We start from the raw sequence: 15,010 nt of genomic DNA on the forward strand, positions 1-15,010 counted from the left end.
TATAGAACTGGTTTTGTTTTACGAGCTGGGATCCCCTGCCCACATAGGCAAAGGATCGTGCTTTCCTCACACTCCACTACATGTTATAAGGGGATTTTTCGTCCATCTTGTCAATACTCAGAAGTGCAACTCCCTCTTAAATATATATGTGACAGAGGGGTGTGAGAGAAACACAATCCTCTACCTCTTGAGATAGAACATCAAGACTCATGTTTTTACCTGGTAGCTTCAGTCATTAGCATTTTGGCAGTATAGTTATAGACAAAAGTAGGGGAACACATGAAGTGTTTAAGGAGATTAGAAAAAAGATAAGATTACATCTTTTGGGAGCATATATCTATCTGGCTGATACTTTGATGTATAATTGCATTTTTAACGTGCAAATCTCCACTATATAGGGTCCTTTCCCAAAAAGAAAACTTTTAACTAAAAAGACAATCCAGACTCCAAACTCCAGATGATAACATCCCATCAGGGACCCAATAAACAGGAAAAAGAGCAAAAGGAAAGAAAAAAACCTTACAATCTAACTAATATGATGAAAAAGCAGAGAAGCAAATGGAATGAACAAAGCTCACATGACTAATGACTCACAACCACCATAAGTCTAACATTTTTTCTCTAGGTAATGAACCCAAAATTTCAATGTCCACCTTTCTTCCCTCACCTTGCATCATCCGATGTAAATGAATCTGCAAATCCGGTAGGACGGTTGGGTATGCTGGTCTGTGTGTTGTCCAAGCTGGCAAGGTATGACGATGTGTCCAGCTGACAGCTTCCCTCGAAGGCCTGCCACTTCTTAAGTGCCTGGGGTAGGGTCATGTCGAGGTCAATGCCATAGATGTCCTCCGAGTCTGGGTTCGATGGCTTCCATAGCTCCACAAGAGATGATAGCACATTGACAACATGCCCCATTTCTGGTCTTTGATATGGTTCCCTTGCAGAACAGTGCCCTGCCAATTCAGCAACAGTGCTTACACTGGCAAAGGTCTCCTCATTGAGGTCGATTGTGGTGTCTATGGCTTTGCGGAATGTATCCTTGTTGATGTGCATCCTCCTAAACCATGTTACTAGGTGCATGCTATCTTCAGGCTGGGTTTCATCAAGAGCCTTTCTCCCTGTGATGAGCTCCATCAGTATCACACCGAAACTGAAGACATCGACCTTGGTAGTTACTCGCCCCATTGCTGTCCATCGAATTAGTTAAGATATCACAACTCAGTATGGTATAACTGGAAAGCAGTATCCAAACACAGCCATTTGCTCGAATCTACTAAATGGAAAAACTAAAACAAAAGAAACAATCAAACAACAAAGTTGATTTGGTGAAAAAAATTACCAAGCATCCAGAGAAACAATCTGAAGCCATAGCATAGGAATATTGCTTTCAGATTTGCTTAAAAATTCAAAAGGTGCCAACGCAGAGCTGTTCTAGTGGTGAAACCAACACCTCTTAGTGAAGAGGTCGTGGATTCGACTCTTGCTAAGCCATATTAATATCTACATCCCCTGGGGCTTAATTAAGCCCCTTTGTACCAAAAAAAAAAAATTGAAAAAAAAATTCTACAACCATGCCTATATCAATATTAAAAGAAACAGGGCGTCCCAGTGCATGAGATTCCTGCTACAGCAGGGTCTTGGAGGGGTAAACATAAACAGCCTCATTCCATGCCTAATTCAATTTTATATGGATTAAAAGGTAAGTTCGATTTCATCTGCTTTCAGAACTTATGATTTAATAGTTCAGATATCATACAAGACCACTATTTGCCATGTGGTGAAAGGGGGTCAATTGTTGAGTGCAATCTTTGGTGCTGAAATACAGCCTTATCCCATGCCTAAATCAATATTATGTGGATTAAAAGGCAAGTTGGATTTGATCTGCTTTCAGAGTTTAATTTCAAAGTTGAGTTATCACCACAACAATCACGCATGACCACTACTTGGTAGGTGGTGAAAGTAGGTGAATTGCTGACAGCAATTTCTGATGCTGAAATTCAGTGAGGTATTGTGACTCACACTGCAGCCAAAATAATGGGTAGAAGAAGAAAATAAGGAAGTCCCAATAAATAACGCAACTGATGGTCTTAAAACAAAGAAATTAATCATACTGGATGGAAAAGATGGCACACAAGCACGGTCATTCTCTAGTAGAGAACCATTTCATCATATCTTATTGATTCTTTTTTTCATCCTAAAGCTGTCCTGATGCCTATTGTAAAAGTTGACAAATAGCATAAACTGTAGAGTTGACATATTTGGTAATGCAGTAGCATAAGAGACAGACAACTTTAAAACGTATTCCTGTGAAGTTTCATAACAACAGAATCCAAGTCCACTTAAAATGAATAAGCGACTCTCGGATGAAGGGAAAATGAACAGAACAACAAACACAAGACATGTTCAATTATACACTTTGACATTTGCCAGCAGCCTATGCCACCAAATTAACAAATCCAAAATTTAAGTCTCAGCTGAGGCCTTTCAGTTGATTAAGTAACTGCATTATAAAAGACAATCATTTTTGAATATTTCATCAAACTATAGAGAGAAGCTAAATTACCTGCATACTCTGGAGCAAGATACCCAAATGTTCCTGCAAGTCTTGTCTCAATAGAGGCTTTGCCTTCAGGAGCAAGCCGAACAAGTCCAAAATCTGCTACCTTAGCCCTCATATCATCTCCTAGAAGAATGTTTGAAGGCTTTAGGTCCCTGTGGATGAAGCTTTGATGGGCTAAACCATGCAGATACTCAACACCCCTAGCCACATCCAAGGCAATGCTCAATCTTTTAGTCCACTCTAACGGCATCAGCCCTTCTTCTTTCCAATTGAAAAGGTGCCGACTCAGAGTCCCCTGAGGCATATACTCATAGACAAGAAGCCTTTCATTTCCTTCCAAACAATACCCAAGAAGAGCAACAAGATGTCGGTGTCGGACCTTGGTAAGAACAGCAATCTCAGACTTAAATTCTGTCAATCCCTTCTCAGTCAATACACCAGAGTCCATTCTCTTAACTGCTATCTTTGTACCATCATGTAATTCACCTTTGTAAACTGTCCCGAAACCTCCTCGCCCCAATATGTTCTGTTCGCTGAAATTGTCAGTCACATTCCTTAGGACTTGAATGGATATCACCATATTTCCTGTGTCAACCATATGAATGTCACTCGGTCCGCTGCTTGTTCGGCTATAGCTTTCATTTGAGGCCACACCGTTTGCACTTGGTCCAGCAACGGTGACCTTTAATATCTCAGGGTCAGAACCAGAATGGCGAGGATGCACCACCATTGCATTAGGGCTTTGCACCCGACCTAGCCTCTCTTGGTTTCTTCGGTAAAGACAGAAACCAAACAGCCCAGCCAAGAAAACCAGAACTATACCAGCAATTACTGAACCCACTATAATACCAACAGAGACTGCAGATTTACTGCTTGGATTCTGATTATCATTTCCTGTTTCGTTATTTCTAGGCCCACCATCTCCTGGGGGCGGAGATGGGTTGTTCTTCCCGATGTTCGGATTGCCATCTGTTTTCAGAACAATATTGCTTCTAAAGTTTGGGACTTTCCCATAAAGCTGATTGTTTGATAAATCAAGTGCATTGAGACTAGGCAGAGTTGTCAGCTCCTCCGGAATGGTACCTGTGAGTTTATTGCCCGCAAGGATCAATTTTTGCAAAGATTGAAGTTTAGAGAAGTTGGGAGATATTGTACCAGTAAGATCCATTTTCTGGAAATTAATTACAGAGATGTTAACGCCGATGCATGAAATCCCGATCCACGATGCGCAAGGATTGTTCCCTTTCCAATTTTGAGCAAATATCAGTGGATAACCCATGTCTTTTACAATTGAGAGTAACACATTCACAAGGTAATCACAAGCAGCTCCTGGTTTTCTGGGCAAGCAGAAGCTGTTCAGACCATCATTATCCACCGAAACAGAACTTACAAATTTTGGTTTAGACCCTTGAAGAAGATTATTCGATAAATTCACACTCTTCAGCGACTGAATTGAAAGCAAAGAATCTGGAACAGGACCTGTTAACTGGTTGTCCCTGACACTGAATGTCTGTAAGGATTTCAACCCAGAAAAATCCGGCAAGGGCCCCGTAAAGGCGTTTGAGTGCAACCAGACCTCCGTGAGGTAGGTCATATTCTGTAGAATCTGAATGGTTCCGTTGAGCTTCGTTGACTGCCCATTCAGCCATAGAGACTGTAGGAGAGACCCATCGAAGCTCGCCGGTAGCCCACCTACGAGGTTATTGAAAGATAAATGCAGTTCTATCAAGCTAGGAAAGGCATCCGACCCAAAAAAATCAGGAATCTTTCCTTTAATGTTCGCTGAATTTGCAGAAAATTGCTTTAAGGTCGTCGCATTCTGAAGACTCTCTGGAATCTCCCACACTGAAAAGGGATTGTTATCTAAAGTAGCGGTTTGAAGCGATGAAAGCCCAGTAAAGAAATCCTCCGGTATTGAAGAGAACTGGTTACCACTAAGAAGCAAGACCTGTAACGAACCCAACCCACTCAAGCTTGGAAGAGGACCAGAAATATTGTTATTCATCACCTCCAATCGTTGCAGGGCGTCAAGCTTTCCTAGATTAGAAGGAAGAGTACCTGAAAGACCCAGATTTCCTATCTGAATGAAGGTTATCCTTCCGCTCGAGCATCCAACATGTTCCCATTTATTACAGGGATCTGGGTTAGTCCATCCAAGAGACTCCGGCAAGTTTAAACTCTTATTCAAAGCCATCATCACTGCAACATCGTCTGAGTTTGTCTGCGACATTACAGGAACCAAAACTAAAGAGATCAAAACTACAAGAACAATGTCTAAAATTCCACGCTTAAGATGGCTTCTCCTCATCTCCCTCATCGTTATAAGCCAACGCGAAAAATTAGAAAGAGAATACCCCAAAAAAATTACGAAGGAACGGTAAAGCGATTTTGCAGAGACAGTCCCTCGGAGCGGTTAACTGGGCATTATTGCTTAGGATTTCGTCGATGAAGTTGAGGAAGGAAGACAAGAGAGAGAGAGGTGAAGATCGAGAAAGAATCCAAAGCAAATGAAAGGGAAGAATGAAAGAGTGAAAAGCTCACTTTCTCTTTTTGAGTATCTGAGAAGGATGGAAATAGTTTCCGTTTCAGGAGAGAGAAATAGAGGGGCAAGGTTAAGGAACATATGAGTAGGACCCACACAGTTTTCAAAAGTTGGAAAGTTAAGCAGATTCTGACAGAGGAGCATGAGGAGTATAAGGAGTGGGAGATGATTCTTAAAACTTTTGCCAACTGGGCATGCGTGACTCAGATACTGATTTTCTTTTATTAAGAGTTTCTGGATGGGAATGAGAATATTAAAAATGCCACCTAATGGGTGCGAACTCAAGAGGTCCCCGTGGGAGGTTGGGCCTTTAACTGCTTTACTAATCCACCATTGACTTGAATCCATGTGCGGATGGTCAAGCGGTCCTTTTGATCTTGCTAGGCAAGATCGTGACCGTTGGTTGTTTTTTAACATTAAAAAAAATCAAATTGCGCGGTTCTTTAGATGGTCGACCAAACTGAGTGGTCCAACAGTCCGTTTATATGTTTTGAAAAATCAATTTTACTTTTATATGTTTATACGTTTTCAAATACCGTTGGTTTCATATATATGTTTTCAAATTTGTGTTTTCGATCACAACCGGCCCGAATTGAGATTGTGTTTTGCAACCAAACACCCAAAACAGGCAGTAAATCTGTTTCTCCATCCTCTCTTCTTCTTCGTTCTTTCACGATTCTCCCTCAAGGTCTTGATCGAAATCTTTCATTTTGATGAAATATGAAATTGTACTGAAATTGTTTAAAGTTTAAAGTTTGAAGTTTTTCAAAATCGATTTGGATGAAATACGAAAGCAAAGAACTTGTGTTCCCATGTTTCTCCCTCGCGATTGTTCAAGTGAACCCCTCCATTTGGATTTCTTGTTCCATTTGAGCTTCAGAATTGAACTAGCGCAGGAGTGAAGCAAAGTTGGCGAGTTGCGTTCCTTTTTTCTTCTGTAAAATCACTTAGTCGATCAACTAAAAGGACCATCAAGTGGTGCATTTGGTGAGCTCCAATCCTTTCTTTTTTGTTTTTTCCTCTAAGGAGTAGCTGCGTTGTGAAAAAGAGTGTTTTTTTTTTAATCGATTCTATGTATCAGTTTATCAGAGTTTGTTTTCCTGATTTCTTCCTTCTTTGCTTTGTTGTCTTTAATATTTGGTATTTGGTATTTGGTTTTGGCATTGTAATTTTTTTGAATCGATTTTGTGTATCAGTTTATCAGAGTTTATTTAATTTATGTAATTTGCACAAGCTGCTTTCAGTTTGATGTTTGGATTTTCAATCTTATGATGTGAGGGTTGTTACTATGTTGGGTCCTTAAGATACCATAGGTTTTGGTCTTTTATATAAATCTACTGCCTGTTTATTCATTGATCTTTAATAGATTAATTTACAAAGTCAACAATACGATCTTGTGGAAAATTTAATTGATTATTCATTGAAGCCATTCTGTGGTTAGGTCCTAAGTCATTCTCATTCAGTAACTTGTGAACATCATGTGGTTAGGTCCTAAGAAATTCTCATTCATTAACATATAGAATCTGATAGATTCTTCATTGAAGCTATTTTGTGCATAACCACAAACAATTGCATTCCATGAAACAGAGTCAGCCAAGGGGATCTCTTTCAAGACTTTGTATGCCTTATTCATGAATCCACTAGTAACCACAAACAATTGAATTCCATGAAACAGAGTAAGCCAAAGGGATCTCTTTCAAGACTTTGTATGCCTCATCCATGAATCCGCAATTAGCATATATGGTCAGTAAAGAATTCATCAAGCTTATATAATAAAGAATGCCCAACTTTTGGATCTAAGATTGTATATGCTCTCCAATCATTGAAGCATCAAGGTAGCCACATATATCCAGCATTGTGCAGTAAGAGAAGTACACCCACATATTTACCCATTACAACTGAGTTCCATCTTCACATCAATTATTAATTTAAAGCCCTTATTTGTTCCAGTGGATGAGACAAATGTAGAGATTGGCACCAAGTTGGAGTTATAGGGATCAATCTAACCTAAGTATTTTGTGTATAACTGAAGTTACACTAGGACTAGGTGGTCAAAATTGATTGGAGGGGTTTTACAAAATGTATATTATAGGTATTTGGCTCTGTCATATACATAAAGTAAGTGATCCTAAAGAAGTACCAAGTTAGTTTGCAAGTCTACAATTTTGCAATGGACATATCTCAATCTTCCTACAAACTAATTAGAATTTCAAGCCTGTAGCCATAATGGCTTGTTCATATGAATAAGTGTTCTTTACATCAAAAGCTTAGTGTTGTATTGTATGAATTTAACTTTGGGTTTTGGCCTATTCAAGCAATGCTAGTATCAAAGTCCTCTAAAATCACTAGTATGTATGCAAATTCTGCATTAGTTATGCCTTGTAATTTGATATTGAATCACTTCCTACTATAATAGGACCAAACCAAGACTTTACCAAGAAAACATTCTAAACCGTATAACTATGTGTGATGAAGCTACCCATGGGCCAAGATAGCCTACGTGCCTCTAGACCAGGCCTAGAAAGATGACAGTGGGGCAACAAACTGGCCTGTGGCTTCTTGGAATTATGTTCTCATTTCTAAATACCCAAGTTTAGTGTTGAAACAAATAATGCCAAATAGGCTTGGACAAAACCTCTCAAGCGAAGTGTCAGTATTTCTTGGGGGCATTGGCCCATCTCAGTTGATGATTAAAAAAAAATAATGAGCAATGGTTGTTAGCTATCTAAATAAAATGCAATCCTACCAATGAATGACCCCTCACAATGTGATTCATGTCCTCTCACGGATTGGTTACTGGTGTTGAGTGCCCACAAATCCCCATTGCTGTCACGGGTCACTCGGTCTCAATTCCCCTTCGATAGGGTCTAATATAACAGGGTATTTTCTAGCCAAACATTGCTAGACATGCCCTAGGTATGACAACTAGTAATCAGGGAAAGCGCCAAGGGGCACGATAGGAAAGAGTTTCATACCACCGCCATTGGTGTCCAAAGATAGAAATGCCAAAAGGGCATTCCCCATTCCCCAATCACAACTTAGGGAATCACATCATAATTCAATCATTCATAATCATAACCGATAACAATTCTCATAAGAAATATCAAATCTTTCATATTCATAATAGATAAACAATTCACATGAGGGATATCCTACTGTAGTTACAGTAGTGTTTCAATTATAAGTAAGCTCTAAAAACAGTAGTATGATCATGTAATTTGATTCTAATCTAAGAAGAATGTAGACTAGGTTATTTGTAAACGAACGTCCTTACCTTAACTTAATTCGAATAACTCCAGAGAAAAGGTCTGAGGATAGATCCAAAGTTACCAAAGAAACCCTAAACAAACATAGATTAGGCATTAGGAACAAACCCTCAAAGATTGGAGATGAAACTAACCAAACAAAGTGAAAGTTGTTGTCAGTGCCAAGGTTGGTCGGTCAAGCTTGGTCGGTTGGACCTACCAAAGGTCAATCGACCAAGGTGTTGCTGTATGGACAGAAACTCCAAAATTTGATTGGAAACTCATCTTTCGGGATTCAAAACTGTGAAATCCAGCCAAACCCTAATCTAGAAATCTAATTGTTTGAAGATCCGAAGTGAAAGTAGAAGACAATTGTGGGCTATCTTAGTTGAATTCATTGAGTCTAACCTAGAACCTATGGAGATTGATGATGGAGTTCCTTCTATGGAAACCATATTAGACTTTGAGAGGAAGTTGTAGCTTGTTGGGGAAGAGCTTTGTTGATGGACTTGAACCCTAACTTGACACACTTTGGAAGGTCCTACAATGCTAGATAAGACCCTTTGTTAAGTTGCGAAAAGTTCCAAGTGAGTTGATGAATTTTGGAGAAGTTAAGACCTATTTTTGGCTTTGCTGACCGCCTTAGTCGCTCCAAGCGACCAACCTTGACCGACCAAAGGTGTCAAAGACAGATTTGGCACTTTTTGATTTTTAGGTTTTTTGAAGCCCTATATATTATATCTTCGAACTAATTCGTCCCATAATGTTCTAAAGCCTATGAAGAATGTGGGAAGCACTTCCTAGCACTCTCTTTGAAGCTTTGGAAGATGCTCAACCGTTCGCCGAAGTTCGTCTGTCAAATATTCTTCATTAAGGTTGGTATTCACTCACTCTCTTGCGATCTACCCTCTCATTACTGTCTACTTACCTTTTTGATTAGGAGGAAGGTCTTATGTCATTACCATGACCTTTTCTTCAATCTCCGTAGTTTTAGAGTGAATCTCCATTCACTCTATTACTTTGTGAATCTACACAGGATGATTTCGAAGGAAATCAAGTGTAATCTTCACGAATGTGTAACCATGTTTAGACTTTGATTTATACTTCATATTAGATTCATTCCTGTGATAGTTGTGAAACCCAGCCCTAACCTTGACCCGGAAACCTTGTTATTGTAGGTCCAGTGACCCAAAGTAAGGTAAGAAGTCAGCTTTGGGCCATCCCAGTGGAGGACTTGGTGTCTGGCTTTGAATCCATGAGAGTTGATGATGAGGTTCTATTTATGGAAACTGAATCTTGATGAAGATCGGATTAGTTGATGGACTTGGAGTGCTCTCTATCATGGTTTGAAGGCATTTCTACCTATTAGGTAAGTCACTTGATATGTGTGCAAAACCCCTTTAGGATTGGATTTGATCTGGGTCTTCAATTCCCTGTTTAGGAGTTCCTTGAACGATTGGTCGACTGGACCAGTCGACCAATCCACTCAACCAATGGGTTCTGTCTTTGGCAATTAGGTCTTGCTTGCTCTATTTAAGTCCAATCTCGAGTCTACTTCGTATTTTCTGCCTCCAAACTCTTTGGAACGAACCAAAGACCTCTGCAAGTCATCTCCCTTGCATCCTTGGTGTTTTTCTTGACGGATCTTCGTCAAAACTCTTCCTCTTGCATCAAAGGTATGTCTACACTCTCATCTTCTCCTCCATCTCTGTTTTTCTTTCCTTTTTGGGTTGAGATAGTAGAGGAGATGCTGCATTCTCTGTTGCAAACATCTCTGGACTTGTCTCTCATGATCTTCCTAAGGATTAATGGCTAATGCAATGATCTTAACCATGATCATTGCAAGCTTTTGAAGGAGTCATGATCAAATCATGATCTTGTCTTTGTTCATCTTTTGATTTGAATTCTGATCTTCTTAGATCTACTATACTGATCATGTTAGTAGTCGATTGCTGTGTTTTCTTTACATGATCCATGATCTATCAATCTCTAGTTGTTTCTCTTCTACCATACCATGCTTTCTTCATGAATCATGATAGTTACATATATGGTAGGTTTTGTTTCCTTATTTAGATTTATGCTCTTAGGTCTATTTTCTTGAAGATCTAAGTATGCTTTCCATGATATCTTTATCTGAATCAATGATTCATTCTTCTATTGTTCTTGTCTATGATTTCTATCTTGAATTCTTCAAGAACCATGATTGATCTAATTATGGTAACTTTTGTTTCCTAATTTGTATCTTGAAGACTTGATTCGATTAGTGTTTTGAGATCCCCTATATGTTAGGATACTACTAATGTAGGTTACCCCTTGATTAGTACCCTTTTGAACCACCAAATTCGGATTTTATATCTTAAAACTCTGATTTTGTAGGTTATCGTCTTCATTGGTCGACTCGATTGGTCGATCAAGATAGACCAATCCAATCGACCAATGAGTACAACAACTCCGAAGGGGGTTTTTTTTTTTTTTTTTTTTTTTTTTTTTTTTTGTTTTTTTTTTTTTTTTTTTTTTTTTTTTTTTTGGGGGTTTTTCTTCTCAAGTTTGTCAAGATTTCTTGATTTCTTAGGATTCCTTTGCAAGTTATAAAAGGTAAGGATGGTTACTTCTTTAACAACATAAATTGCATATCTTAGTTTCTATATTTGAATCTTGTTAATTTATTTCTTTAATTAGATTCTTATAATGTTATACTACTGTGGTACTGTCTTGATATCAGTAGCATTACTTATTTATATTGAATTGACTCATGTATGATTTACTTACCAGTTATATACAAGTTGATTGTAATTATTGATTTCTTTCCATATATGAAGTTACCATATATGTGATGTTATGAATTGATGCTTGTGTATGCTTAAGTATGGTTTGGAAAGGAGAGGTGTCCTTTTGACACTTTTGTCCTTGGACTACTACGGGAATATTATGGGATGTTTCCGGAGATGCCCTCTGGACACCTTCCTAAACTGTTGGATGCCATATTTAGGACTGTCTAGTAGTGTTTGGCTAGGATGTCCCGTTATGTCAGACCCTAATCGGAGGGGTATTGAGACCGAACGACCCGTGGTAGCAATGGGGATTCATGGGAGCTCAAGACCGGTAACCAACCCGTGAGAGGACAAGAATCACATTGTGGGGGCCATTTATTGGTAGGGTTGCATATGGTTAGACTTGGGCTCACGGGCGCTCAAGACCGGTAACCAACCCGTGAGAGGACGTGAGAGCTTCCCGTTTACCATATGTGGATAACCAGTAGGGTTGATGAGTCCGTAGTCAAGGACTATGAGGACTCTAGTGTGAAGGATACCGGAAAGGATCATCAGGGACAAGGAATGGACGTATCTGGATCTGACTTGATGTAACTAAGTAGAAGACTTGCATTTGGCTAGGCTTTACCCTGACATGCGCCGGTACTTAGACCAATGGTTATGTGAGAGAGTGGTGACCTATACCCCCAGCCATGGAATGTCCCAAGGGATGCCGGACCCATTACCAACTGATGATGAGTGATTGAGACTTTCCTAAAGAAGTACGGTGCTATGACTTAAAGCATGTCTGCCAATAGAGACCAGCATACATAGAGTTAGATTCATACATTCATTGTTTGTCTCATACCATATTGCATTTATGTTTGTTCTGAAATCCTGCCATTTATGTTATTATGGATTTAACTGCCTTACTGAGTTTCTTTGAAACTCATTCCTTTATTGTACAATGTTTGTTAGACTATTCTACAGGTTCTGAATATTATGACTGCTTGTATGAAGAATCGTAAGGAAAAGAGGCATATCTCCAGGAAGGTGATTCGGTTACGACAATTACGCTGAAGATCCCGTGAGTGGTTATGCTCCGTACGATGCTTAGTCCGACCATAGAGTGGAAGCGCCCTTGTGCCATTTATGAGATCTATACTTATAGGGATATTGTCTATAAGATTGAGAACAATTTAGTTACCTTTTGTACCTGCTATTGGGATTAGATTCTATCCTGTTTATTCTCTTTTAGAACTACTTTTCCGCTGGTTGTAGAGTGGGATTTCACCTCACTTTACTTATCTGATTTAGATACTCTGATTATAATTAGTACTCTGATTTATATATATGATTCATTCTTTCCATATTTGGATCTATGGTTTATCTTTCGCACATCGATTATTGTTGTTCATGATTATGTTATTGTTTATGTGGGAGGTTGATTACTCGCTACCTGATCTTCAGGCTGTGGATCACACTCTCGGGTATGCCAGATAGGGTACCGGCTGGGAGGATGTGACAATAGTATTTGATTGTGATCTACTGTTCTTTCTTTTCTAAAGAGAATTCTCATTCTCTCTAGCCTTTCCATAGAATCCGCGAATTGAATTTAGTAAAAGCCTAGTTCATGACTAAATTGGATTTCTATTCCATTGATCATTCTTGATGCTTAGACTATGCTAGATAATCTTATTTGCTATTATAGAATTTTGGAGTGTTTTGAATCCTGGAAGATGAGTTTCGAATCAAAGTTGAGAGTTTCTATCCGTACAGGAGCAACTTGGTCACTCCAAGCGACCGACCAAGCATGACCGACCAAAGTGGTCAATAACAGCAAGTTCTATTAGGCATGATAAGGATGATTTTTCATCCTTTCCCTATTTGCCTCTCATTTGAATTCTTTCCATATCATTTCATCTTCTCAATTTAATTCTTTCCATTCATCACTCCTCTCATTTGAATTCTTTCCATTCATCACTCCTCTCATTTGAATTCATTCCATTCATCATTCTTTACATTTGAATTCTTTCCATACCATCTCATCCTTCCATTTCATCAATATCCTAATTTGGCTTTGGCTTGATTAGGTTTCTCTATTAAATCATTTCCATACAAACATTTCCATGTATTATATTTACATACAAACATTTCCATGTATTGTATTTCTATGTTTTATATCTTTCTTTTATTGTTCATAGTTACCTAACAGCATGGGATGTATGCTGCCTATATATTTGAGGTTCTCTCATATGAAATCATTTAACTATTTTTCCCATTGAGATTGTTTCTTAATAAGTTCACTCTGTTTTGGTCAGTTTCATCTCCAATCTTGGAGGGTTTGTTCCTAATGCCTAACCTATGTTTGTTTAGGGTTTCTTTGGTAAACTTTGGACCTATCCTCTGACTTTTCTCTGGAGTTTTTCAAATCAATTTAAGGTAAGGACGTTCGTTTACAAATAACCTAAAATACATGTTTGCTTATATTGAATTGAATTGCATGATCATACTACTATTTTTAGGACTTGTTTATAATTGTATTGTTGCTGTAACCCATGTAACTACAATAGGACATTACTCATGTGATTTTCTTATTAATAATGATTATGAATGATTGGCTATTACTCATGTGAATGGTTTAGTAGTTATGCTTATGATTGACTGAACTAAGATGTGATGTATAAGTTGTAATCAGGGAATGGGGAATGCCCTTTTGGCATTTCTATCTTTGGACACCAATGGAGGTGGTATGAGACGCTTTCCTATGGTGCCCCTTTACGCTTTCCCTGATTACTGGTTGACATACCTAAGGCATGTCTAGTAGTGTTGGGCTAGGGATACCCTGTTATATCAGACCCTAACAGAGGGGAATTGAGACTGAGTGACCCGTGGTAGCAATGGGAATTTGTGGGCGCTCAAGACCGGTAACCAACCCGTGAGAGAACACAAGTCACATTGTTAGGGGCCATTCATTGGTAGGGTCGTATTTAATAGACATGGGCTCATTGGCGCTCAAGATCGGTAACCAACCTGTGAGAGCGCATGAAAGCTTCCCGTTTAGTATTTGTGGATGACCAATAGGGTTAAGAGTCCATAGTCCATGTAAAACCCAGCCCTAACCTTGACCCAGAAACCTTGTTATTTGTAGGTCCAGTGACCCGAAGTAAAGTAAGAAGTCAGCTTTGCGCCATCCCAGTGGAGGACTTGGTGTCTGGCTTTGAATCCATGAGAGTTGATGATGAAGTTCTATTTATGGAAACTGAATCTTGATGAAGATCGGATTAGTTGATGGACTTGGAGTGCTCTCTATCATGGTTTGAAGGCATTTCTACCTATTAGGTAAGTCACTTGATATGTGTGCAAAACCCCTTTAGGATTGGATTTGATTTGGGCCTTCAATTCCTTGTTTTGGAATTGCTGTCTGCATTGGTCGACTGGACCAGTCGACCAATCCACTCTACCAATGGGTGCTGTATTTGGCAATTAGGTCTTGCTTGCTCTATTTAAGTCCAATCTCGAGTCTACTTCGTATTTGCTGCCTCCAAACTCTTTGGAACGAACCAAAGACCTCTGCAAGTCATCTCCCTTGCATCCTTGGTGATTTTCTTGACGGATCTTCGTCAAAATTCTTCCTTTTGCATCAAAGGTATGTCTACACTCTCTTCTTCTCCTCCATCTCTGTTTTTCTTTCCTTTTTGAGTTGAGACAATAGAGGAGATGCTGCATTCTCTGTTGCAAACATCTCTGGACTTGTCTCTCATGATCATCCTAAGGATTAATGGCTAAAACAATGATCTTAACCATGATCATTGCAAGCTTTTGAAGGAATCATGATCAAACCATGATCTAGTCTTTGTTTAACTTCTGATTTGAATTCTGATCTCCTTGGATCTTCTAGATTGATCATGTT

The 15,010-nt window shown here is 39.0% G+C and overlaps 1 protein-coding gene across 1 annotated transcript; it reads right to left on the minus strand.

Moving 5' to 3' along the window:
* Positions 1-275: 275 nt before the first annotated feature.
* LOC149010829 (receptor protein kinase TMK1-like) lies at positions 276-5,126 on the minus strand. The gene is made up of 2 exons (XM_089163811.1): positions 2,564-5,126; positions 276-1,187 (listed from the first exon to the last, which is right to left on the minus strand). The coding sequence occupies exons 1-2, from the start codon at positions 4,875-4,877 to the stop codon at positions 664-666; spliced, it is 2,838 nt and encodes a 945-aa protein (XP_089019937.1). The 5' UTR covers positions 4,878-5,126; the 3' UTR covers positions 276-663.
* Between the last annotated feature and the right edge of the window lie 9,884 nt (positions 5,127-15,010).

This window comes from Hakea prostrata, chromosome 7 (assembly GCF_041222555.1).
Source record: "Hakea prostrata isolate BN-2017 chromosome 7, UWA_Hpros_2, whole genome shotgun sequence".
NCBI lineage: Eukaryota > Viridiplantae > Streptophyta > Magnoliopsida > Proteales > Proteaceae > Hakea > Hakea prostrata.

Bases quoted from the DNA above. Each gene is read 5' to 3' on its own strand.
- LOC149010829 (XM_089163811.1), bottom strand. From the start codon at position 4,877: ATGAGGGAGATGAGGAGAAGCCATCTTAAGCGTGGAATTTTAGACATT. The intron at 1,188-2,563 runs GTAATTTAGCTT...TTCGATGGACAG, and splicing joins TCTTGCTCCAGAGTATGCAG to CAATGGGGCGAGTAACTACC.